This window comes from Lucilia sericata, unplaced genomic scaffold (genome assembly GCF_015586225.1).
Source record: "Lucilia sericata isolate MDLA Ls3-8-SP2 unplaced genomic scaffold, ASM1558622v1 Contig000009F_arrow, whole genome shotgun sequence".
NCBI lineage: Eukaryota > Metazoa > Arthropoda > Insecta > Diptera > Calliphoridae > Lucilia > Lucilia sericata.
In genome coordinates this window covers 1,362,006-1,389,868 of record NW_023994049.1, presented here as the reverse complement: position 1 = coordinate 1,389,868, position 27,863 = coordinate 1,362,006, and the positions used below count along the sequence as shown (strand labels likewise).

The 27,863-nt window shown below is 31.2% G+C and overlaps 1 protein-coding gene across 15 annotated transcripts in view; it reads left to right on the top strand.

Annotated features, from left to right (window-relative positions):
- Positions 1 to 21,557, top strand: part of LOC119602792 (restin homolog) — an 88,773-nt gene extending 67,216 nt beyond the window's left edge. For 12 of the 15 annotated variants that reach the window (XM_037954575.1, XM_037954567.1, XM_037954583.1 and 9 more), the window contains 6 exons: positions 1,695 to 1,805; positions 16,502 to 16,568; positions 16,631 to 20,430; positions 20,500 to 20,630; positions 20,695 to 20,909; positions 20,980 to 21,557. In XM_037954575.1, coding sequence (XP_037810503.1) covers positions 1,695 to 1,805; positions 16,502 to 16,568; positions 16,631 to 20,430; positions 20,500 to 20,630; positions 20,695 to 20,909; positions 20,980 to 21,023 — 4,368 coding nt within the window. In that variant the 3' untranslated portion in view covers positions 21,024 to 21,557. Of the gene's footprint in view, positions 1 to 776; positions 1,600 to 1,694; positions 1,806 to 16,501; positions 16,569 to 16,630; positions 20,431 to 20,499; positions 20,631 to 20,694; positions 20,910 to 20,979 lie in introns of those variants that run through there. The other 3 variants (XM_037954631.1, XM_037954610.1, XM_037954618.1) reach the window with 3 other exon arrangements.
- The last annotated feature ends 6,306 nt before the right edge of the window (positions 21,558 to 27,863 follow it).

Below are 27,863 nucleotides of genomic sequence, written 5' to 3'. Positions count from 1 at the left end.
AGTCTTTTTTTCATAAAATATTTGCTTAATGTGAACGTATTTTTTTAAGTTTGTTTTTTTTTTTGTATTTTGGTTAAATGTTACTTTGTTGTTATTATTTTTCTACTTGTTTATTGTTTGTTTAAATCAATTATTTTTAAAACAGTTTTTTTGTGTTTGACATGTTTACATTTATAATTTTAGTTGTATGAAAGAAAAAAAAAAACGAAAAAATTATTTACAACAAATAAATTTAATTTTATGTTAAAATTGTTTATTATTATTTATAGAGAAATATTGCAATTGTTAGTTAGGCTGCTTTTATTATTTATATATTTGTGTTTAATTATGTATGTGCGTTTTTATTTTTTAACATTTTTTTTTTTTTCTTAAAAATTTAAAGTTTTCAAAATCAACATTGAAGTGAAAAATCGTGTGCATTAAACTGTGAAACATGAGCAGAGTTGTTTGAAAGCAAACTTCTCCAGTGTGAACATTGTTAATAAATTAGTTAATAACAATAGATATTAAATTCAATTAAAAGTTTAACAATTGTTTATTTATGTACTTGGTTTTTGACGTAATCTACATGTGTACGTTAAAATCTGCTCTAAAAGAGAATTTAGGTGAAGAAAAAGTGAAGATAGAGTATTATTAAACGCAAAACTAAATTTTCTTTTATTATCTGTCTATCCTAAAGTGAATCTATCAGCTGTATTTAATTTATCGTATTTTATTTTCGTAATTGGTTGTTTTCATGGTAATTTATATTTATTTTCTTGTTCACGTTTCCATAGAAAGTACTTAGTGATGCTGATCGCTGGGCCAGACTTATTGCACGTCGTAGTTTTCGTTTAGCTGATCTGCGCCGGGAATTCCGTGGCTGGAGTGGAAACCATGAGAAACATTGCATTCTCCATAGTGTACTCAGTCCTCTACGCATTAAGTAGTCGCCGCAGACAATGTAATTTTTTGTATTCTCGCACGAAGACTTTAAACGGAAAAACTGGCTTTAAATTTCTTTTAACATTGTTGTTATTGTTGTAAGAGTAGACATGAAAATTGAAGGAGACCCAGTACTGTACCTCGTAGTGCTCAAAATAATATTCAAATAATCGAGTATGAAACCGTTAACGGATAATCTTTCAAATAGTTTTTTTTTTTGATTTTTCCTTCAACGCCCTTTCACCGATCCCAAACAAAAGTTCTCACAGATGGCGTTGAATGATGGCCGTCGAAAACCAAAACAACCAAAATATAAACCAAATTTCTCAATACACTAAATTGGTTTCAAACGAAATTATCTTTTGATTTTTTTAATTTTCTTTTTTGCAGAAAAAAATTATAAAATTAAAAAATCGATTTTTTACTGCGCTGAGAGCAGATTTATGAAACTATATTTTTTTTATTCCAACTACGCTAAATTACTTCAACTATAATTTTATAAATAATTATAAACAACTTGATTATTTATAAGCGATATAAGCGAATTTTATTGCTTCTGTTATATATTTTAAAATTAACTATTCTTATTATATTTTTATATAAATATTTACTTTACGACTTTTAATATAATTGTTTATATTTAATTGTAAAATGAAAAATACATTTAAAAATTAATTTACGAAAACATCCACAAATGCATTTTTATTTCAATAACTAAAATAAAATTATTAATTGTTGTACTTCTTTTATTTTCGCCACTATTTTTTTAGCTTAAAACTTATATCGCTCTTTTGGAGCGTCAGTTGAGTGAGGAACGAAAAAAGGCCGAAGATTTACAGTTCTCAATAGATGAGGCCACATTTTGTGGTGATGAATTAAATGTAAGATGTTTTTTAACTATATCGTCCTCTAATCAATGGATACAACAGATATTTTGCTTACTAGATATTCGAAACAAAAACTTAATGTGTTTTTTAATAATTTTAGTAAATTTATATTTGTAACTAAGATATTTAGGAGGGATTAGGAAAGTTAATAGTCAAATATTAATATTCTATTATCTTTATATATAAAAATGAAAATGTTTGTATGTTTTTTTTTTTTTTTTTTTTGTTTATAGACTTAGGACTTAATAGACTGCTAAACTGCTGAACCGATTTTTCTGAAAATGTCACAGTGTCTTCTTGTATGTCTGGAAGGAACTATAGGCACATATCTCAGAAACTCAAAGAGTCTCAAATTTTGTATGGACTTCTTTGACAAAATGGGCAGCTACAGTGGGCGTTGGACCTCCCATATGAATTAAATACAAAAATTCTTAAATCTGGCAAACTGATACAGCTAGAAACTTAAAATATCGTAAAGGCGATATTTTATTTATATTGATTCGGGTAGCAAAGCTCACTGGGTTTAGCTAATACACAATTTGTTCCTAAGTTTCTAAAATTAAAATTCATATAAAGATGAAAGTAAGACAATATCGGGAATAATATAACCCATATTTATACCAAAACAATCAATTACAATTCGTATAAAGATTTTTGTAAGACAATATCGGGAATAATATAACCCATATTTATACCAAACAGTTTTTTAAACTTCCGTCTATATATGTAGTATGTATATGTTAGTAAGTGTGGTAAGTGTACTTGCCTTCAATCTCGAGATATAATTTAGGCTACTTAATTGTGTTTTCATTTTGGATTCATATCCTTTTTTGAAGAACGCCATCATTTAGTACATTCCATATCATGGAAATAAAAACGTAGCGTAATACATTATTTAAAGCTCTTATTAATTTAATTATATTTGCTTGGAACAACCATACAATTACAAAAACTCAATATTGCCTTTTGTCGTATTTGTCTAAATTTGTGTCTTCTCGCATTTTATAAGGTCTTAAATATGGCCAAAAACATGGAGAATTGAATTCGGATTAAGCGATGGTCAATAATTCAGAAATGTAAACTTAGGTCTCTGGGTTTCGACTTTTTTAAAATTTTGTTGGCCTGCGTAATTTTCTAGGAAATGATATATAGGCTTAATTTTTTTGCTTTACATTAAATTGATTTATTTTTTTTTATATTTGAAAAACAAACAAGTAAGAATATATAGTCGTGCATGGCCGACCAGTGAGTAGGGGGCCTTATGTCCGAAATATTTAAACAATTTCTTGACAAAAAAAGTAATTTTCTTTTTTTAAAGAAGGGTTATACAGTGGCAAAGGTAAATATCGGCTTATCCTTACAAATGTTGGTGGAGGGATTTACATTAATGTTATTAATGCAAAACTTCTCGTGATATTAGTGTTTATAAGTGAATTATTGACATTCATGTCCTTTTCTGAGGTGCCGATCATTACGAAAATTGGCAGTTTCGTATAAGTTCCTGAAACATTTAACATAATTATGAGCTCGAGGGCCCTATTCGGGGAAAAGTGATTCTGAGCCGATGATGCCAAAATTCATTAAATTTTCTGAAATGGATAAATAACTAACTCACGCCTCCACACGACGAGCAGCAAAAAATATGATATTGTATATTTTTGGTTGCCCTGTTGATAACAAATGACAACTGGGGATATGTACATTAGACCGACTCAATATGATGTTAACCAAAATATTTTGGGTTTAGTGTTGTCCGTTCGTGAGCTGGGCAGTTTTCTAGAAAATATCCTATGGGGGACACGATAAAAATTCCCTTTTTAGTTATATTTCTTAAGTTTTTTTCTTAAACAAAATATAAAATATGTGGTTTCATTTTGAAGCCGCGTCTAGTGGTGTGCAAAATTATGCATACATTTTATTTACATTAATGAAAAACATACATTAGAGGTGTCTAAAAAATATCGATTTTGTTTGGATGTGTCTTATTTTGTTCATTAGCGTCTAAAACTAACTGGTGTTAAATTTTAGTTCAATCGGATAACGGGAACCGTGCCGGAAATCGATTGAAAAGTGTAAAACAATGGTTTTTGTATTTCTTCAAAAATTATGCATTTCCAACGAGGTATAAAACATTTATGTATATCAAAGGTTAAATAACAAAGTTATTCACAATTCCCCAAGCCATATATTAAAAAAATCATTTCTTTTAATTGTTTGGTCTTTGTTATGCATGCAGAATTGATGTAATAATTGGGCCTTGAGGGAGGTTTGGACCGAGGTCTATAGCATTTAAAAGAGTACTGTTTTAAAACAAATAATTTTTGTCGAATTCTATCACAATACTAAAATGTTAGAAATATGTATTTAGTGAGACAAACTGTTTTATGTAAAGGGGTGATGGACTTTTGATAACTATATGCGACAGAAATAAATACCTGGGAAGTGATACTATTTTTCTGAAAGGTAGATCCGAGTAGAACAAGAATCTGTTTTTGAAATTTGTCAAACTTAAGATGCGGATAAAAACCCGATTTTTCGTACCTTTAAGCTATTCTATGTCAATAACTTTGTTAAATCTCAAACGATTTTACGTTTCTCAACGGATTCGGAAAGCCTGAGGCCTTTATAATGACATATGTGATGTTTAAGTAACCTGGAGAGATACATATGTGTGCATTTCATCGGCAAACATTTTTTTGATTTTAGTTTTTCACCGGTTTCCAAGGTTGGAGATGTTTTTACAAAGTATTTTATATAGGAAACGCACTATTTATTAATTTCACACATGAAAAAGTCTATGTGTACAGGAAACTGTGGACCATTTGTATTAATTCTGTGTACTCAGTTTCTCATAATTAGCTCTTACGCCCCTGTAAAAGGACCTTAAAGTTTAAAGGACATACGATTTCAAAAGATGGAATTCAAAATTTATATAAAAAATTTGGTATAATTATTAATATCAAATAAAGCTGAGAATCTCTGTTACATAATAATATTATTTATATTAATTCATTAAGATTTAAAAAGAAATGGAAGGTGAAAGAAATTTTTTCACAAAAAATAAATGTTTAAATTTTGATTTTGAAAATGATACCTTTTTATACCTGACACCACTGTAGTGGGGAGGGTATTATACGTTTGTGCTGATGTTTGTAACACACAAAAATATTGGTCCTATACCCACCTTTAATTATACCGATCGACTCAGAATCACATTTTGAGTCGATTAAGACATGTCCGTCCGGCTGGCTGGCTGGCTGGCTGGATATCCATGTAAACCTTGTGCGCAAGGTACAGGCCGCAATTTTCGAGATAATTTGATGAAATTTGGACCAAGCATGTTTTTTGGCACAAGGACGAAGCCTATTGAAAATGGTTGAAATCGGTCCACCTAGCCCCCATACAACCGTACCTCCCGATTTGGGCTTTTTATGCCATAATTACGTCAAATATACTAATATCTCTCTAAAAATGGGCACAAATAAGTTTTATATAAGTATAAATGACACTGCAGATTTTCGTAATGATCGCCCCTTATTTGACCCTAGCCCCCATACAAACCCTCCTTCAAAAAATGTCTTAAACGTCTAAAATTGACTTGTAACCATTTGTATCGCAATGAAACTCAACATAATTAAGTATTATTTAAAAATATATCCTTTTCCCAAATTTAATGAGGATCGGCCCATGTTTGACCTATACTCCTATATAAAGCCTCATTTAGAAAATTTGGTTTTTATCAATAAATTGCTTAAATACTTTGGAATTAAGGTAAAATTCAACATAAAAGTTTCTTTGTGAAAAATAAAAATTTTTAAAATATACTCATGGTGTAGGGTGTTATGTCGGCCATGCCCGACTATACTTTCCTACTTGTTTAATTTTAATTTCTTTTTAGATTTTTTGTTTAAGTGAGTCAAATAAATAATATAGCTAGAATATACATATTCCCAGCTTTCATACCAATATTAGCATATTACAACACATACAAATATTTGTTTAAAATTGTAAGCCCTTGGAGCTTTGAAGTCCTTTTATAGGGACATAAGAGCTGAAAAAACGGAGTATGCAGAATTGCTATAAATGGACTCTTAGTTAGTTAGTTTGAAAGGAGGATGTATATACATCAAATCCGAAGAAATACACCTAGGCCTCTATCGGGCTTGTTGTGAGCTCCTTAACCAGTGCCTCAGGTGGGATTCAAACCCACCACCTCCGGTCTACCAGACTAGAACACTAACCACTATCCTACCGGAGGCCATGAGTAAAACGCAACATCATTTTTATCCATTAGAAATTGACGACGTTATTGATCTTTATTTTAATGCAAAATTGATTAAAAACTGATATTCTGAAAGATGCTTAATGTGGGGGATAGGCCGATCCTCGTAAAATTTTGTGGAAGGATTTATTTTTATACAAAAGTTATTAATTTAATTTATACAAACGTTATAGTTTAAAGAATCAGCAGTATCACTAAGGATTACAGCAAACGCATTTATATCTAGTTTTGAGTTGATCGGACCTTATTTGACACTAATCCCCATACAAAGCCTCCATAATTCTCTTAATTATATTAATATCACGATGAAAAAAATAACTTCAATACTAACTTAAATCCGGCCACCAAATTGTATGAGCATCGGTTCATATTTAACTCTATCCCCCATATAAAGCATCTTTCAGAAAATCAGACTTGAACAATTTTGTATTAAGAAAAATATCAATAAGGTCGTCAATTGCTAACGGATAAAAACAAAGTTGCGTTTTACTCATGAATAGACATGGTTTTCTAATCAATTATTAAATAGTACGGTTCCCATATAAAATACTTCGAAAAAAAATCTCCAAATTTGGAAAACGGTGCAATACTAAAAAAAAAAATATGCTTGCCAATGAAATGCACACATATTTCTCCAGATTACTTAAACATCATATAGTATTGTAAAGGCCTCAGCTTCTGCTTTCTAAATCCGTTGAGAAACTTAAAATAGGTTGATAATCTACTAAGTTACAGACTTATAAGTGCTTAACGGTATGAAAACCCGTTTTTATCCATATCTCAAGATTTTGAACATATGATATATCAATATTTATGGCTTGACTGTAGCTATATTTCACTCTTAAAAATTTTTTTAATTCGACTTCTGATATCTCGGATCCTTCCCCAAAATCGAAAATTGTGGCTATACTGGAATAAAGTACATTGAATTATATGAACTATTAGCTTTTAAAATGCTCACTTTTATGCATAAACACCTATTTTATAGATATTTAAAAATGTTCAAGTATTTATCAACCGTTCCCATAACAAACAATTAATTTGCCAGGAAAAACAGTCGAAATTTTTTTTAAATGAACTATATATAACAGAAATCCGTTTTATTTTTTCAGTTACAAACCATTTCAGATCCTACTTCCTTTCAAAATAGCAGAAAGTTAACTATGTATGTACTATATATCAATACAACAATATAGTGGTTTTGCTATGTCCGTCCGGCTGTCCATCCATTTAAATCTTGTAATCAAACTACAAGTCGCAATTTTCCAGGCTTGTCGTTATTTCCCTCTTAAACATTTCCATTATGATGAAATTCTGCATATCTAACTCCTATATGAACATAAATCCATCCACCAAATTTTGATAGGATCGGTCTATAATTGATCCTAGCTCCCATATATAGGCTCTTTCAGAAAATTTGTTTTTCATCAATAAATTGCTTAAAAAGTAATGGACAAATTTCAATATAAATGCTTTATTAAAAAAGAAATCATGTTTTAGATATACTCATAACTGGTATCATATGGTCGGCCATTCCCGACTAATATTTTTTTATTAGTTTTTATTTCAAGACCTTCTTTAAAAATATATAACTATTTAAGAAAAGTTAATCTATCATTAAATAAATTTATTACATTTTATAAAAATTAGTATAAACATTTTTGAAAATTGTTTAAAAAAGAAGCAAGAGACATGCAAGTAATTGTATGGTAAAAACAAGAAATATTTTTATAAAATAAAATGTTTAGTTTTTATGTACCTACGTGATTTTGTTATTAATTAATAAAATTAAATGCCAAATAAAATTATATTCCTTGTGTTAAGATAAGGGCAGAATGAAATTTGTGTATTGTAAATTAATTTGAAAAAATAGTTTTTGACCATATCCCTAGCAAATTAATTGTTTGTAGTTAGAACTATACAGGTATTTTTAAATACCTGTAAAATAGGTGTTTATGCATAAAAGTGAGCATTTTAAAAGCTAATAGTTCAAATAATTCAATGTACTTTATTCCAGTATAGCCACAATTTTCGATTTTGGGGAAGGATCCGAGATATCAGAAGTCGCGCATAGAATATGACGTCGAATTAAAAAATTTTCTAAGAGTGAAATATAGCTACAGTCGAGCCATAAATATTGATATATCATATGTTACGATCGGACTTAAAATGGCGACGTTATATATAAAAAACAAAAAGGGCGGTATTTCTAGGCGTGGCAAAAAAATATTTTTTATATTTTTGGAAATGTTATTAACATATCTTTAATCGTAGGGGGTGACTGACTCAACTTTTTTTTCGACCCACCCTAGTATATACATTAGAATTCTCCAGAAAAACGAATTTTGTATATAATATAATTTTTTATACTTAATATAGAATTTTTTGTTGAATTTCTGTTATTCCTCTAACTATATAGAGCATTATTCATATAGATAGTGTTTTTTTTCGAATTTATGAACTTTGGTGTTAAATTATTTCCAAGTTCCTTAACCCTTTCAGGGTCAAAAATAATTTATGTCGAGAAAAAAACTTGAAAACTTGTATTTAAGATAATTTAAGTATGCTGAATCCGGGAAAAATAATATTTTTTGAATTTGAGTTTTCCCTAGTGAGTTATAGAAGGTCAAAGTTAAATGCCGAATATATTCGACATTCGAAAAACAGTCTCAAAAAAGTACCACCAATATTTTTTATGAATTTTTTTTTGTAAAATGTCTTCTTAAACTTCTTCCAATACAATACAATTTAAATCTGCATAGTCCGATCTCATAAAATAAAATTTTTTTGGCCATTAAATGAAGCTGTTTTTTAAACGTTAAAAAGCACTTTTTAAAAAGTAGTCATAAGTGACAATTTCTTAAAATCTGATTTTTAAATACTTTTAAAATACGGAAGATCTTTCAAAATCTCAATTATAAATACAATAAAGTCTTCATTTTCATCTAAAAGAAAAAAATTAAAACTAAAGTTAAATATTATACCCAAAAAATGCTTAAAAACAGAGTCTATTGTAATGTCGAATATATTCGACAAAACCACGGAAAGGGTTAAAGGGTTAATCTACCTTTTTTCACTCTATTTTAAATATCGGACTATATACGACCAGTCATTCTGGTAAATATATTATTTCGATATGGTACACTAAAAATTCATAAATATTGCAAAATTTGACCTTTGAACTCCACAGTTTACGGGTTAACTGTAAGAATTATTGATCTAATTTTTTTACCGTAGCCTTATCTATTGACCATAAATCCCCATGAGATCTCCTAAAAATTTTGAAATTTGTTTAACAAAGTTTCAAAAAAACTGAAATCGGAGATTTGAAACTGCCGTTGAAAAAATCAAACTTTTTCGACCATAACTAAGAACGAGTTAGCGTTATCTTATAAGGGCAAAAACTAATATTCGAGTAATTATAGATATATTTTAAGTAACAAAATGGTTTTTTTTTGAATATATCCCAAATAAAGTAAATTTTTTTTTCTCACATTCCGAATTTATGTGCTGTGAGACACGTTAATGGCCTGGGGAATTTGCAATAACTTTTAAAGTTTTCAATCAATTTTTGTGTTTTATATTTTTCCGAAATGCCTACTCTGTGCACATTACGATTCCTTTACAATAAAGTTCAAAGTTTATTACTAAATGGCTAAATTTGAGCAAAAACTGAAAAAAATCGATATTCCCCCCTTGTAAATGCACTTGGAAACTTCAGAGCCTTTGCGGCACCTGTTAATGTTATCCAATCAGCCTAATTTTTTGTATGACATAGTTTTATAACCCATAGAACAATTCTAGAGGGGGCGGCCCCTTCATACAAGCTTGAATCACTCTAATATACATATGTATATGTATATATGTGTTATTATGTCAGAGCGTTAAAATCATTTATGGATCAATCAAATTGCGAGGGTAGATTATGATTCAACTCAATCGTTTAGAAAAGTATACACTAGTTCCGGGGTAATTATTTTTTTTTAATTTTGTCGGCCTGCGTAATTAGACATACCAATACTTTTCTCCTTTTTGATGTTTAGTATACATTGCAAATTAGTGCCTGTTCTGTAATGCATCACTACGCTGCATCTAATGCGATGTGGATTTGTTTACGATACTGAAAATTTTGAAAATAAAGTAATAAGAATGTATATTTTTGGTAAATTTTGGACTAAAAAAACATATTTTATTGATTTTCATTATATTCTAATTCGATATCGATATATCATTATAGTTAGAAGAAAATTTAATAAAAGTAAATAATAATTAAAAATTACTTTTCTCATAGAATTCGGAGGAGAGATTTGTGTGAATTTCAGCGCTATACTCTTATTTTCAAGCCAGTTGTGAGCGTTAAAATAATTTTTTGAGGGGGACCTTATATGGGGGCAGAGTAAATTATGGACTGATCCTCATAAAATTCGGTAAATAGATTTTTGCTCGTAGGAAACTTACTTATATTGAATTTCAGCGCTAGACTCGTATTTTTAAGACAGTAATGGGCGTTAAAGTATTTTTTTGGAGGGGACCATATATGTTTGAGAGGTTGGGTCAATTATGGACAGATACTCATAAAATTTGGTAGAGAGGATTTGGCTCATATGAAACTTATTTATGTTGAATTTCATCGCTATACTAGCATTTTTAAAACGGTTATGACTATCAAAACTGTTTTTCGGGGGGCCATTTGTGTGAGGGCTATGCGAAGACGTGGACCGATATTACCTATAAGAAAATACTTATGGAAAATTTCAGCTCTTTCCGTTCCGACTCTGTCGTGCTTTCAACAGACAGACAGACTTACAGACAGACGGACGGACATGGCTAGATCGTCTTAGAATTTAATAAGGGCCCAGAATATATATAATATTATCAATATTTCGAGATGTTACAAACGGAATGACAAAATCAATATACCCCCATCTGTTTTGATGGTGGGTATAAAAATTTTACAACTGTGCGGTTGCTCTCAAGTGCTGGTACCTTGTTAAGTATAAGTTTTGTAGTTTTTAGACGATTTTCAGATCTGATGTTTTATTTTAATTATACAAGTGTTGTTCATCTTTACAGATGTGATAAAAGATGAACTTACTACCTGATGGTCTAAGTAGATAATGATGAAAGGGAAAAATTGCTAAAACGGTGTGAGTTTTTTACTTAAACTACCGTAACTCAGAAAATTTAACGTAAATTTTCGATTTCTTTTTTTAGATTAATATGCAACAATTGTATCATTAAAACAAAATATTCACATCTTTTGCTCTTAAAAGGTGACAAAAGATGACAATGAATACTTTCAGCATTTTCCTGTAGTTTAAAATATAACGTATTTCTTATCGTATTGGAATATTTGATGCAAATCCAGTTAGGCGTACTTTTGTTCAAAAAATAATGTCTAGACTTGTTTTTTTGACGTATTCAAAATTCAAAGAAAATTTAATTTTTTGAGCTTCTTTTCTGTCCATTTAATGCCGTGCAAGAGCTTTCGAAAATCATTGGTTTATGATCGGGAACAGGGATGGCAAAATTGGTACGATGGTAACAGTACGAAGTACCGTTGTACTCCCGAGTCTTATTTGATACTCTCAGGGCCAGAAAGATAGATAAAGAATTTTTGTATGAAAACCTTTAATATATCGTTTCGATAAAAAAATAACAGGTTAAAGTATATTTAAAATTTCAAATTTTAAATTCCAAGAGTGTTTTAGCACATTGTTATATAAAATTCTCAAAAATACATCAACTAAAAGCCGTTTTTTCTAAAAAAAAATAATAATAAGATTATAAACGGCTAATAAAGTTGTATATATTTTTATCTTGATTGACATTATGTATGTTCAATAACAAATAATTGTTACAAATTATCATAAATTGTTTTTGTATTTCAATACAAATTTGAAATATTTTTGTGAAAATTAGTAACAACTTTTAGTTATTGAACAGACCCATTATATGAATATTAATCTTATTAAAATTTCATTGTTAATATTTTATGAGAAAATTACCAGAAATTTAAATTTTGAAATAATATTTGACTTTAAAACAAATTATTTCCAAATGATAGGAACTCGAAGGATTCAATCTACTATAAAACGATATGTTTTGAAACTAAGCATTTAACCAAAGATAATATAAGAAGTTTTAGGTCAAAAATATTTGGACTTTTAAGCAAATTATTGTTTCAAGTCATATTCAGAATCGGATGTACGAGTAAATATCCTATTTAAGGTCCCACGACGGATTTTAATTCAATAACACATATTTAAGCGATTTATTGACAATGAACAGTCGATACTAATACTTGTAGCTCAATTATTAGCATTAAGTTGAAATTCTAGACGTCATGAAATAACTCTCCACGAAATAACTCCCCAAAACAAAAATGAAAAAGTCCTCAAATTTGGGGACTTATTTCATTATGAAATAATTCCACAATTTAAAAATGAAAAAAGCCCTAACGAATTTAAATAACTTCGTAAATGAAAATGAAATAACACCCCATTTTTGGGGATTTATTTCATATGAAACAAATCCCTAATTTTAAAATGAAATAAGTTCCCATTTAAAAATAACAAATTACGGAATAAGTCGGTTTTAGTGACATTTCTACAAAAAATTTCGAGTGGGGCTTCAAAGTTTAATACATTTCAGTTTAATCGCTTAATGAAGATTCCCTTAATAGCCGGCCTGTGGCCGGGCGCAAGGGCTTTCTACTCTATGGTATGTCCAACAACGGCTTCGCTTAGTAAAGATTTTCTAAAAAGTGTTCGGCCTAGGGCCTTTTGATACAGGGAGAGTGTATTCTTAGCGAAGCCGGTGTCCAATGTACCCCAGAGGATAAAACCCTTGCGCCCGGCCGAAGGCCGTCTATCAGACATATATTTTTTATTTCGTGTGACAAAAGTAGTATAATGAAATGGCGTCATGAAATAACTCCCCACGAAATAACTCCCCAAAACAAAAATGAAATAACTCCTCAAATTTGGGGACTTATTTCATTATGAAATAATTCCTCAATTTAAAAATTAAAAAAGCCCCAACGAAATGAAATAACTCCCTAAATTAAAATGAAATAACACCCCATTTTTGGGGATTTATTTCATATTAAACAAATCCCTAATTTTAAAATGAAATAAGTTCTCATTTAAAAATTCGACATCTGAAGATAAAAATAACAAATTATGGAACAAGTCGGTTTTAGTGACATTTCTAAAAAAAGTAGGTTGCTCATACTTTCGAGTGGGGCTTCAAAGTTTAATACATTTCAATTTAATCGCTTAATAAAGATATCCTAAATAGCCGGCCTGTGGCCGGGCGTAAGGACTTTCTACTCTATGGTATGTCCAACAACGGCTTCGCTTAATAAATATTTCCTAAATAGCAGGCCTACGGCTGGACGCAAGGATTTACCACTCTATAATATGTCCAACACCGGCTTCGCTTAGTAAAGATTTCCTAAATAGCCGGCCTTAGGCCGAACGCTCTTAATACAGGGAGAGTGTATTCTTAGCGAAGCCGGTGTCCAATATGACCCAGAGGATAAAACACTTGCGGCCGGCCGAAGGCCGGCTATCAAACATACTATATTTTTTTATTTCGTGTGATAAAGTAATGTAATGAAATAACTCCCCAAAAATATTTTTAGGGATTTATTTCATTTTGGAATTTTGAGGAATTATTTCATAATGAAATAACTCCCCATTTTAAATGTGAAATAATGCTGTCCAATATGACCCAGAGGATAAAACACTTGCGGCCGGCCGAAGGCCGGCTATCAAACATACTATATTTTTTTATTTCGTGTGATAAAGTAATGTAATGAAATAACTCCCCAAAAATATTTTTAGGGATTTATTTCATTTTGGAATTTTGAGGAATTATTTCATAATGAAATAACTCCCCATTTTAAATGTGAAATAATGCCCCAAAAAGCGAATTAAATCCCCAAATTTCGTTGTTGTTGCTTTATGAACAAATTTTTAGGAAGTTATTTCATTTTTGTTTTGGGGAGTTATTTCGTGGGGAGTTATTTCATCCTTTTATAGGGCGAAATGTGGCCTGATTTTCATGACAGCTTTAAATTTAAGATATTTACATAGTACAATATCTGGCTAATATTTGAGATGTAAAAGGTGAACATTGAGGGACGGACAAGGATTCATCATATTAACATATAATGCCTTTCTACTTCTGTTATAGATTGTTTAAAAAAAATTAAATGTAAATGTAGTTAAGAAATTGCCATCATTTAGCAAAAAAAAATATTTTAGTACTTTGAGATCCAAAAAAGTACCCTCTGAAATATTTTTTGATACTGACACAAAATCTCATTTTCCATCCCTGATCGGGAATGCCCTGGACTCAGTGTTGCAAACTTAGTGCTTCTCACACTATTTATGGTTCTTTTAAATATCCCAGAGGGCAAAGTTTTTCTAAGGGTGCCATTTTTTAAATAGGTGGTTCTGCTGTGCTTTTCATATTTAGTGCTTTTTATAACATTTTAAATTTTTTATGATTTTCATGAGTTAAAGTATTATATATGTATATGTACATATATCGATTTAAACAAAATGATTAATCTATATATTAAAAAATGGCTAGACTGGACTTTTTGCCTTTATTATTTAAACGTTTTTGTAGACAGGGACTTTTGTTTTCGGTTAATCACTAATTTGGTCGGATGAGTTCATTTTTTATATTCTTTGTTTTGATGAAATATCTTCGGATAGAAGGACATTGACCACTTTTTTTGGCCAAAACTAAAAATGTGGCCAAAAAATATTTTTATGGTATTCTAGATCTATTTTGCTTAATATTTAAGTGTAATGACAGAAAAATGTGCTAATTTACATAGTTAACTTTTTACAGAAATTTAAAGTATGGAATAATTATTTTAAACCTATAGAAAAATTTCAAATTTATTGAAAACATAAATTTGAGCTATTAATTAAAAAAAAACAATATTATTGTTATAAATTACTATCCAACATTAAATTTTTAACCATATTTGCTAAATTTTGGAATAATTAAAGAAAATACCCAATTATAATAAAAATTCAGTTTTCCCGAAAATCGCAAAAATTCGCAAAAAAATTACCAGTTGGAAAAAAATCCCACTATTTCCGACAAATAGCTTCATAAAGTTTCATACTGGGAAGAGGTCGGACTTTTTTAAAAGCTCATATAAGAGATCGTAAAGATTTAAGAAGTTATACCAAACATTAAGGAGCGCACAACAGGCTCGATAGAGGCCTAGTTGTATTTCTTCGGATTTGATGTATAGGATGTATATACTAACTAACATAATAGAATCAGAAAACGTACGACGCATAATAGATAAGATATTCGTAAAAAACAGATTCGTAAAAATAAGATTTAACCGCAAATATCTCTCTAAGCGGACACGATATTTATGGTGACTTATTAATAATGTAAAAGAGAAGCAATGTGCAAATTTTCATTTAGCTTCGTCAATCCAAAAAGAATAATTTAAAAGTAAAATTTTGCAAAAATAATTTTACCATTCAAAGCCGTGGCGAAATGTGATTGTATCGCTCTAATTTTTTCCATAATGATAATCGATCATGCAGTGACCTCAGACTTCAGAATTGAAATAGATGATTCGTATTTATTTTCGATTTTTAGCCAAAAGTCGTTTTTGTATATTTTCTTTGAACAAGTACAGAAATTTAAAAAATTATGTAAAATAGCCTTTTCTTGAAATCGGACCAGCTCACGAACGGTAAACCCTAGACTCAAAATATTAGGAATCATTATAAAACAAAACTAGGTACATTTTCCATTCCATACGAAGCGAGTCGGTCTAGTGAACATACATAAGTGTATTTTGCTCATTTACTTCAAAACTACCATTACTCCAAAAATAGATCGTTTCGAGAAAACCTGCAAGTGAAACCAGAGGCCGAATTACCACATACATGATCGAATAAACTTTCTTATCGAAAACGCGTTTCGATATTTGAATTATGCTAAAATCTATTTCCATATCGAATCAATTCAAAAAAGGAAATTACGATCAATTTTACTCGATCACGAATGCGTTAATTTGGTCCCTAGGGCCAGAATTAATTATATAGAAAACAACAATACATTTCTCATCTAAATTTTTATTAAACTATTCCTGAAAACATGAGTTTTTATTTTGATTTTTACAACAAAAAGTACTCTCAAAAGTAAAGTTATTTATATTTTTACTAAATTGCAGCTGAGCAAAAAATGTATTGTTAATAATGCTAGTAGAAGTTGTAATCCTTAATAGGATCAAAGTATTTATCCTATAAAAGTAAATATTAATAAGCAAGTAAAATATCTGTTGTATCCTTTAAAATGTTTAATAATTCTAATTAAAAAAATACTAATCGTAAAACATTAAAAATTTATACAGGCTCAAACTCAAGTTTACAAGGAGAAAATACATGAATTGGAAACGAAAATAAAGGATTTAACATCTGGTAAATGAAATATCCAATATAAAGATATTATTTTTTAAAACAATTCTGTTTTTCCCCACTAGGAAAAATTACCTCGGAAGAAATTAGTGCGACAGCAAGTGCCGAAGTTGATGAACTTAAGGCGAAACTGAGCGAACAAGCTCAACAATTTGAGTCACAAATTGCCGAGAATCAGGATGAACTGCAACGTTTGCAGGAAAATATTAAGTACCTTAAAGATCAAAATGAAGCATTGCAAAAAGAGCTCGTAGCAAAGGATGAGAGTCTCGAAAAGTTCTCTCTATCCGAGTGTGGCCTCGAAAATATGCGGAAAGAGTTGACATTTGTTAAAGAAGAACATGAAAAGGAACGTCAACAAGTACAGGCTGATTTTAACACTAGACTTGAAGAAAAATCTGAAGAAATTAAACGTTTGCTGGAAGAGAATGCAACAATGAAAAAATCCTTGGCAACAATTGAGACCGAGCGAACAAGTTTGGAGGACGAATGTCGAATATTACGCGAAGAGTGCAAAACTCGTAGTTCCCATGTGGAAGATATTAACAATCAATTGGCCAAGATATCGGCTGAATTAGCTATTAAGCACGCAGAATGTGTTACATTGGATGAGATGGTAAAGGCTCAACAACTTGGCAAAGCGGAAGAACAGACCCAATTGGAAGAAAAAATCCAGGAAATTTCTAAACTTAAAGAAGAGGTTGTTAAATTGCAAGAAACAAAGAACACTCTGGAAACAAATCTTAAAAAAGCTCAAGAAGAACTTCTAAAGCTTGCCGAATTGCAAAGCAGCTTTGAAACTAAGCTTCAAGAAGCTCTAAGTCAAGATCAAGATAAAAACGCATCCATGCTTGTTTTAGAACAATCACTCAAGGAATTGCGCTTGGATTGTGAAAAGGTGCAAAATGAAAACAAACAACTAAATGTCAACATCAAAAGCTTGCAAAGTGAGTTAGAAAACGAGAAAGTATCTAGAGAAACTGTGACGAAAACACTTTCGGAAAAAGAAATTTCATTGACTGAATGCAATAAAAACTTAGAAATTGCTCAGGAAACGATTAATAAATTAAAGAAAGAATTGGAAGAGACGTTTAAAAGTCATCAGCAAATAATCAATGACAAAACGAATGAAATTCAATCTCTAAAGGAAGAACTAGGAAAACTACAGGATAAAACAGCAGCTCTTGAAGGTGAATCATCCATTACTGTCCAACAATTGAGTGCCAAAATTAATCAATTAGAAAGCCAAAATAAAAGACTTGAAGAGGATTTAAAGAATTCAACGAACACAATTGAAGATCAACGTCAAAAGTCCATCCAACAAGATGAAGTAATTGCTTCAAAAATGTCCGAACTTAAATCAACAACTACAGCCTTGGAAACCACATCAAAACTATTGGAAAAACTTAAAGGAGAACATGAAACTTCCTTAACTAAAAAGCAAGAACTAGAAGACGAGATTAAGAAAATCGAGGAGAAAAACGCCCAACAACAATTAGATTTAGGAGACTTGGCGCGCAAATTAGAAAGTTCAAATGCCAAATGTGACAATCTAATATCACAGAATGAAGCTTTACAACAGGAAATAATTGCTGCTCGGGCATCCAGTTCAACCATCCACAACGAAGTCAAAAAACTCAATGAAGAAATTCAAAGCAAACAAAATGAAATTTCCAATTTGGTCAGTAACCATGACAAAGAACGTATTGAAATGACGGGACAACTGGAAGAGCTACAGCAAAAATTAGCAAACAACATCAAAGACTTTAATGATGTCAAAGAAGTTGTCCAAAAATCTAAAGAAGAGATCAGCCAAAAAGTACAACAGATTACTGAACTGGAGGAGAAGACTATCAAGCAAGAACTTCAACTAAGTGATAATCAAAGGCAGAGGGAGAACTTGCAAACCAAATACGATGCTTTGGTCAAGCAAAACGAATCCTTGCAACAAGACTTAAACACTCTTCGCACTTCCAGCACAGATTCAAATGCGGAACTTATCAAACTATCTCAAGAAATAGCGAATAAACAGAAAGCTTTCGAAGAACTTTTAGATAAATCTAGTGGAGAACGTGCTACGTTGGAAAGCCAATTACAAGCCAGCCAACAACGAATCGACGGCATGTGCAGTCAAGTCGAAACTCTCACGAATGAACTGAAAAATGTCACAGAAGAAAGTTTCAATCGGTTTGAACTTCTTAAACAGGAGCAGGAGAAGAGCGGTAAGCAAGAATTAGAGATGGCAGATTTGCATCGCAAGCTTGATAGCTTTGTTATAAAATGCGATAATTTGGAGGAACAAAATAAATCTCTACAAAACGATCTAAACACTCTACGCCAAGGATCAGCCGGTTCAAATGCCGAAATTGTTAAACTCACAGAAGAGCTGACCAGCAAGCAAAAACTTTTGCAACAACTCACAGATAAATCCAATGACGAACGTCTAGCATTAGAAAGTCAATTGCAAGAACTCAAACAAAGCATTCAATCTCAACAATCCGAAATGGAAGGTTTGCGTACTGAACTGAAAGCTGTTGAAGATGCTAAAAAAGAACAAATGGCAGAATTTGAAATTGCAAAAAAAGAATTAGAAGCTAAAGCTCAAGCTGAAGTAAATGATCTTAAAGCTGCAGAGAGTGCAAAGCAGCAAACAATTATTGAAAGCTTTGAAGCTCAGCTGAAAAACTCTGAGCAGTCGAAAACATCACTCGACGAAGCTATCAGTAGTCTACAGAAACAAATTCAACTTTTACAGGATGAATTGCTTAAATCTCAATTGGACTTTAAGACCAAAGAGGCCGAAATGCAAAAGCAAATAGAGGCTTATAGAATGGAGAAAGAACAGTTATACACGAATTTGCAGAAAACACAAAATGAAGGATCATCAGCATTAACAAATGTACAACAAGAAAATTCAAGACTTTTACAAAATATTGAAAAGCTAACCCAAGAACTTAAAGACAAAGAAGACTCATTTGTTAGAGTTCACAGTGAAGCCGAGCAGCTGCGTATTATGCAATCAAATACCAAGTCCGAACTTGAATTGCAATTGCAAAAACTTCAGAATGCTCTGGATCTAACGAACGAGGATTGTGAACATAAAACAAAACTGATCGAAGAAGACAAAAAGAAAATAGATGACCTTAAAGCTATGCTAGAAGCCCTTAAACTTTCTAATGAACAAATCTCTGCCACAAACGCAGAACTCGCCGAGGCCTTGGATATTCTGGAACAAGAAAAATGTGAAACTGCCAACATATTTGAACTCTTCGAAATGGAATCTGATCAGAATATGGAAAAATTAATTGAAAAATTATCCAGCCTAAAAGAGGAACTCACCAATACACAAGAGCAACTACGCACAAAGGAAAGCCAGTTCGAAGAAAAACAAAAGCAAATCAATTCAACTGATTCAGTTCTACAAAATACTCAGACTGCTCTAAACGATGCTCAAAAGACTATTATCGAATTGAAAACTCAACTGGGACAATTGCAACAGGCCAACGAAGAACTTCGAGGTCAGCATCAGGAATCAGAAGAAAAACTAAAGCAACAAGAAGATGTAGAACTACAACTTGCGGAGTATAAGAAAATTGTAGATGAGATGGACGAGACGTCTTCTGAAAAATCCACTCAACTTGAGAAACTACAAACCCATATCGCTCAGTTGCAGCAAGAAAAGTCAAAGTTAATTGAAAACGAGAAAACCTTAAAAATTGAATGTACAAGTATCCAGAGAAAACTCGAATTGATGGAAATGGAGAAAACAAAGGAAATTGTTGGTTTAAAACAACGTATTAATGATTTACAGTCGATAAGTAAATTGAAACAAAATGGTGCCGCTGGAGATAATACTGGATCAGAGGTAAATACGCGGTATTCCGTACATTTTTATATATTTTTCATAATAATTTTTTATATTTTTCATCATCAGACTTTAACTGCAGATGATAGTACGGCGCAGATAAATTTCCTTAATTCGATCATTGCCGACATGCAGAAGAAGAATGATACTCTAAAAGCGAAGATAGAGGCTTTGGAGGCGTTGCCAATTGATTTTACTAAGTAAGCATGATAATATAACTTATTTGGTTAATATTACTGTTATATTTACTTTTAAATATTAAAGACCTGCAGCTTTTGAATTAATCGCCAAGAGAAAGCCGGCGCCCCGTGTATTTTGTGATATCTGTGATGAATTCGATAAACATGAAACCGAGGATTGTCCTTTGCAGGCATCAGATGATCGAGATTACTCGCCACCTCCCACAAGTGAGAAAAACAATAATGAACGCAAGGAACGCAAACTCCCAGAACCTAGAAAATATTGTGAATCATGTGAAGGTTTGTTGATAATTACATATGTACATATTTATTAAATGAACAGACAATTTTATTTTATTTTATTAAACAGTTTTTGGTCACGAAGCTGGAGAATGTGATGATGAATGTTATTGATAAAGCACGAGCACTGAGTGATTTATGTTTATTAATTTATATAATTTTATATTAAATTTTATGTTATAATTTCTTTAATTTTAATTTATACTATTTTATGTTTTGTCTGTGGAAACTTTCATTCTAACGATATTTATTGTGATTATTAAGAAATTTGTTAATGTTTCCTTTGTATCCTTGAAAGGAGCCTTATTTTTTGTACTAACTACAATATCATATGTGTATGTAATTTAGAAAGTGATTGTTAATTATTTAGTTTATGTTTAAATACTAATTGTCCATCTTGCTTTCATTTTTATAAACTATGTATACAATTAATAATAAATTTATGTTTTTTTTTTTTCTTATTATAAAACTTATATCAAAGAAAATACTAATTTATTTGTTAGATAAATTTTCAAATACAATTGTAATTAAATCTACAAAAGTAATCAATTAATAAATAATTTCATATTCTAATTTCTATAAATCGAAAATCTAGAAAAAATAAAAACATGACTTACTATAGATCTGGTCAATGGAATATTAATATCCAAGAAAACAAAACACCTTATTTTTTTTATTTATGGAATATTAGAATATGTTGTTTCATTTATTTGGAAAATATAATATTATGAACCGGTAAGTACGATTAAATTCATTATTTCAATCTGAGCATATTGTAATAAGATGATAGTTCATTTTCGGTATTTAAGCTGGAAATGCATATTAAGGTCCGCAAAAAAGAGAATAGATATTTGTTTTTCCCACTTATTTACATTTTTTTAACTAAGTTGACTTTTAAGGATACGTTATGAAAGTGTAGTGACTAATCCTAATGATTTTTAGTATATTTTTATACCCACCATCAAAAAAGATGGGGGGTATATTGCTTTTGTCATTCCGTTTGTAACACATCGAAATATTCTGGGTCATTATTAAATTCTAAGACGATCTAGCCATGCCCGTCCGTCTGTCTGTCTGTCTGTTGAAAGCACGATAGAGTCCGAACGGAATAACCTAGAGGGTTGAAATTTTCACAAATATTCTCTATAGATAAGGTTTGTTTGGTATTGAAAATGGGCAATATCGGTCCACGTTTCCGGATAGCCCCCATACAAGTGGGTCCCCGAACGGGCTTATCTGCTTTAAAAGTACGAGTATAGCGATGAAATTCGACATAAATAAGTTTAATATGAGCCAAAATCTCCCGACCAAATTTTATAAGGATCGGTCCATAATTGACCCTACACCCATATAAGGTCCCTCTAAGACTATAACGACTATAACGCTCATAACTTGCTTAAAAATGATAACAATGCAACGAAATTCGACATAAACAAGTTTTAGGGGAAGTAAAATCTCTTTAAAAAATTTTATGGTGATCGGCTAATAATTGATCCTACGGGGGTAGATGATTCCCCTCAGAAAATTACTTTATAGCTTATAACTTGCTTCAACGAAGGTCAGCATAAACAAGTTTTAGAGGAGCACAAATCTCTCTACCAAATTTTATGATGATCGGTCCATAATTGGCCCTACGCCCTATATAAGCTCCCCTTCAGAAAATGATTTTAACGCTTATAACTTGCTTCAAAATGGTAGTTAAGCAACGAAATTCGACGTAAATAAGATTTAGGGGAAATAGAATATCTCTCCCATATTTTATGGAGATCGGCCCATAATTGGCCCTGGTTCCACTCAGAAAATTACTTTAAAGCTCATAACTTTCTTCAAAATCTCAGTAAATCATCGAGAGTCAACATAAACAGATTTTAGGGGAACTAAAATCTATCTAACAAAATGTATGAGGATAGGTTCATAATTGACCCTACCTCCGATATATGGTCCCCTCATAAAATTACTAAAACGCTCATAACTTGCTGCAAAATAACAGTAAAGCTACGAAATTCGACGTAAACAAGTTTTCGGGGTACTAAAATCTACATTTGTGCCAAAATTTATGGAGATCGACCCATAATTGACTCTACCGCCCATATAAGGTTCTTCTCGGAAGTTAAAGTTTGCTTCAAAATTCCAGCATATCAACGAAATTGACATAAACATGTTATTTAGAAACTAAAATGTCTCTGCCAGATATTAAGAGGCTCGGTCCATAATTGATTTTACCACCATAAAAGGTCCTCCTCATAAAATGGCTTTAACGCTCATAACTATAACTTGATTCAACATAAAAAAACAACTTCTTCAAAATTATACTAAAGCAATGAAGTTCGACATAAACAAGTTTTATAGGAACATAATTCTAATTGTTTTTTTGAGAGTCGGTCCATAATTTACCTTATCCCTTTTAAATGGGTTGACATTAACACCCATAAGTGACGATAAAATTTATCATGAACTACAACTGGGATCAAATCCTTCATAAAAGGCTTAGAAAGCATTGACATAAGTTTTATTGAAACCAAAATCTTAGGAGGATCGGACCAAAATTTACCATAACTAAATTTACAGGACATCAAATCATTAAAAAATTATTAAATATGATAAAATAAGTACTACCATCACCCTGACTATATGTATTACTATTTATATATGACAAATCAGTTTGGAAAAAATACAACAAATGATTACATTGTGGTAGAAAGACACATGATTTTATGGTGGGTATAAAAGATTCGGCACAGCCGAATATAGCACTCTTACTTGTTAAAATTGCAAATATTTACAGGCCGTATTTTATGATTGCTTCATAATATTTAGTTTTTTAATAATAAAACAAGTTAGAGTGCTATATTCGGCTATGCCGAATCTTAAATACCCTCCACCAGCAAGCTACTTTTTATTGAAACCCATCTAACTATCTAATTTTTAGATAACTCGCTAAAATTTTTGTCGAACTAATTTTGATTAGGTCCAGAAAAATTTAGAATGATTTATCTATACACAGAACATACTTATGTCGAATTTTATCCGGATAAAATAATTTAATAACGAATTAAGTGGTATTAAGTGATTTTCAAAAGTTAACCTTATATGGGAGCTAAGACAACTTATGGACCGGACCGGAAAAAATTCCGTATGTCAAATTTTATACCTACATATGTATAAAATGTGCGTTTAATTTTCAGTAATTTTCAGAAATGGTCCTTATATGGGAGTTGTGACCAAATATGGACCGATCCAGAAAAAATTGTATACCTATGTATAAAATGTGCGTTTAATTAATTTTCAGAAATGGTCCTTATATGAGAGTTGTGACCAATTATGCACCGATCAGGAAACAATTTCGTATAATGATTTATAAGCATAAAAAGATCAAGTCTAATTTTACTCCAATAGCTTTATTAATCAATGAAATATGTGCGTTTAGGTGATTTTAGGAAGTGGACTTTATATAGGAGCTATGAGCAATTAAGGGCCTATCCGGAAAAAATTTCTTAGAGTGATTTATGTAATGACAAAACATATAAGTGTCGAATTTTCTCAAGATAACTTTATTTGACAATGAAATATGTGCGTTTAAGTGATTCTCAGAAGTGGACCTTATACGAGAGCTATGACCAATAATGGACCGTTCCGAGAAAAAAGTGGTAAAATGATTTGTATGTACACAAAACTTATTCAAGTCGAATTTTATTCCTATAGCTTTAGAATTCAATGAAATATATGCGTGTAAGTGATTTTCGGAAGTGGACCTTATATGGGAACTATGACCAATTATGGGCCTATTCGGGAAAAATTTCGCAGAGTGATTCATATTTGGGCAAAACATGTTTTGTGTCGAATTTTATCAAGATAGCTTTATTTGATAATGAAATATGTATGTGCTTTTAAGTGATTTTCGTATGTGGGTCTTATATGGGAGTTATGACCAATAATGGACCGATCCGTAAAAAATTTTGTAAAATGATTTGTACGTACACAAAACATATTCAAGTCGAATTTTATCCCGATAGCTTTAGAATTCAATGAAATATATGCGTTTAAGTGATTTTCGGAAGTGGACCTTATATGGGAGTTATGACCAATTATGGGCCTATCCAGAAAAAATCTCGTAAAGTGATTTATGTTTAGGCAAAACATATTTGTGTCGAATTTTATCAAGATAGCTTTACTTGACATTGAAATATGTGCTTTTAAGTGATTTTCGGAAGTGGGCCTTATATGGGATCTATGACCAATAATGGACCAATCCGTAAAAAATTTTGTAGAAAGATTTGTATGTGTACAAAACAAATTTGTGTCGAATTTTATCCCGATAGCTTTACAATTAAATGAAATATATGCGTTTAAGTGATTTTCGGAAGTCGACCTTATATGGGAGCTATGACCAATTATGGGCCTATCCGGAAAAAATTTCGTAGATTGATTTATATTTCGACTAAACATATTTGTGTCGAATTTTATCAAAATAGCTTTATTTGACAATGAAATATGAGCTTTTAAATGATTTTTGGAAGTGGGCCTTATATGGGAGCTATGACCAATAATGGACCGATCCGTAAAAAATTTAGTAGAATGATTTGTATGTACACAAAACATATCCAGCTCGAAATTTATCACAATAGCTTTATTCATCAATGAAATATGTGAGTTTAGGTGATTTTCGGAAGTGGTGATACCGATATATTTGATTGAGTTATTAACGATAAACTAATTTCCGGAATATATACCTTTGTATGGGGACTATGGGAAATGTTGGATCGATTGTAAAGATTTTGAACATAATTGATCACTGCCCTAAAAAAATAAAGTGTGACAAAATTTATTGCAATATCTTTGGTAGTTTCTGAGAAAACTTCAAAAGAATTAGGAAAAAAACGTAATTTTTTTCGAGGTAGTCTGAAATTTTTACTCATAACTTGTTACGTTGTGAACCGATTTTGCTGATTTTCAATACCAAACTGCTTAGGATAATAATAAATATTTTGGGTGAATTTGGTTGATTTCCTTTACTTAGTTTTAACGTGAGCGTGTTTTACACAGACAGACAGACGGACAGACGGACATAGCTAAATCGACTCAGAATTTCATAAGGACCCAGAATATATATACTTTGTTGGGTCTTAGATGAATATTTCTTGGTGTTACACACGGAACGACAAACTTATATATACCCTCTATCACCACTGATGGTGGTGGAGGGTATAACAAGTAGGAAAGTATAGTCGGGCATGGGAATACAACTTGTCGGATGATTTCATTTTTATATGAAAGTTAGTTGTGTGAATTTCATCGCAATAATAATGGTTATAAATTAATTGTGGACATTTAAGGCATTTTTTAAAGTGGGCGCTATGGTCAATTGAGGGTCGATCATTACAAAAATCGGCAATGTCATTTATCTATATATATAAAAATGAATGTGTGTTTATTTGTTTGTGGGTTTGTTTGTTTGTTTGTTTGAAGTCTATAGACGGCTAAACGGCTGGACCGATTTTCTTGAAATTTTAACAGTACTTTCCTGTGTATCTGGAAGGAACTATAGGCTACTTTTTATTTTAAAATTTCAAGTAATTATTTAAAAGCTATTAAAAAAAAGTAATTACTTAATAGCTATTAAAAGTCATATATCTTGGAAACTGGTACAATTAGAGTTCTAAAATTTTGACGGACAACTTTGACATCCATAAGAATATTTTTTTGGCATAATGGGCGGAATGACTATAGTGGGCGAGGCACCTTCCATATTAAGAAAATATTAAATCAGTATATCTCGGAAAATGTAACAGTTAGAGCCCTCAAATTTGGTCCGAGCCACATAAGTCTCAATGTGATTAGATAGGATAAAAAGTGGGCGGACTAGCAGCAGGTGCGTGGCACCATCTTAATTAAATACAAAAATTCGTTTATCTTGGAAACTATTAGAGTTAAAAGCTACCAATTTTGCAAGAAGAACTTTAGCATCCATGGAAATATTTTGGGTAATAAATTGGCGGACTTCCAATGGGGGGAGCGGCACCTCCCATATGAATTAAATACAACAAAATATTTTATCTAAGAAACTAATAGAACTAGATTCCTAAAATTTTGCAAAAAGGACTTTCATATTCATCTGAACATTTTGGGGGGAAAAAGCGGACTTTCATCAGGGGGTGGCTTGGAACCCCCATATGAATTATATAGAAAAATTTGTATATCTGAGATACTGTAGAAGCTAGAATCTTCAAATTTTACATAAAGAACTTTGACATTCATGTGAACATTTAGAGAAAAATTGGCGGACATTCAATGGGGGGATTGGCCCCTCACATATTAATTAAATTCGGAAAAATTGCGAACTTGCAATAATTTGAGTGGCATTTCCCATGTGTAAGTGGGGTTTTTTTTTGCTTTTAGTGTAGCAAAGCACACTGGGTATAGCTAGTGCTTATATAAAACTTAGTTGTACTAAGTTTTATATAAGCATACTATTTTTCGTAATTATGACTTTGTATGGGAGCTAGGTCAAATAATGGACCGATTTCAATCAATAGGGTTCGTCCTTGGGTCGAATAACAGGCATGACACAAATTCCATCAAAATATCTTGAAAACTGTGGCCTGTACCTTGCGCACAAGGCTTACATAGGCAGCCGAACATGTCTTAACCGAATCAGAAAGTGATTTTGAGTCGATCGGTATAGGACCAATATTTTTATGCGTTACAAATATCAGCCAAACATAGGACTCTTGTCTCGTAATGACTATTTAAAATTGTCCGATGACCCATATTTTGCCTTCGGTGCTCCATAGTCATCAAGTTTTTATCAAGATCTTGTTAGGCCACATATTTTTACTCAATGATACCGAATTTACACGTCCTAGAATAAAATGTCAAAAATGAACAGAATTTAAGATTTTCCTTCAACAATTTGATACATCTTAACACTAGGTTTATTTCAATTAAAATTTTAAA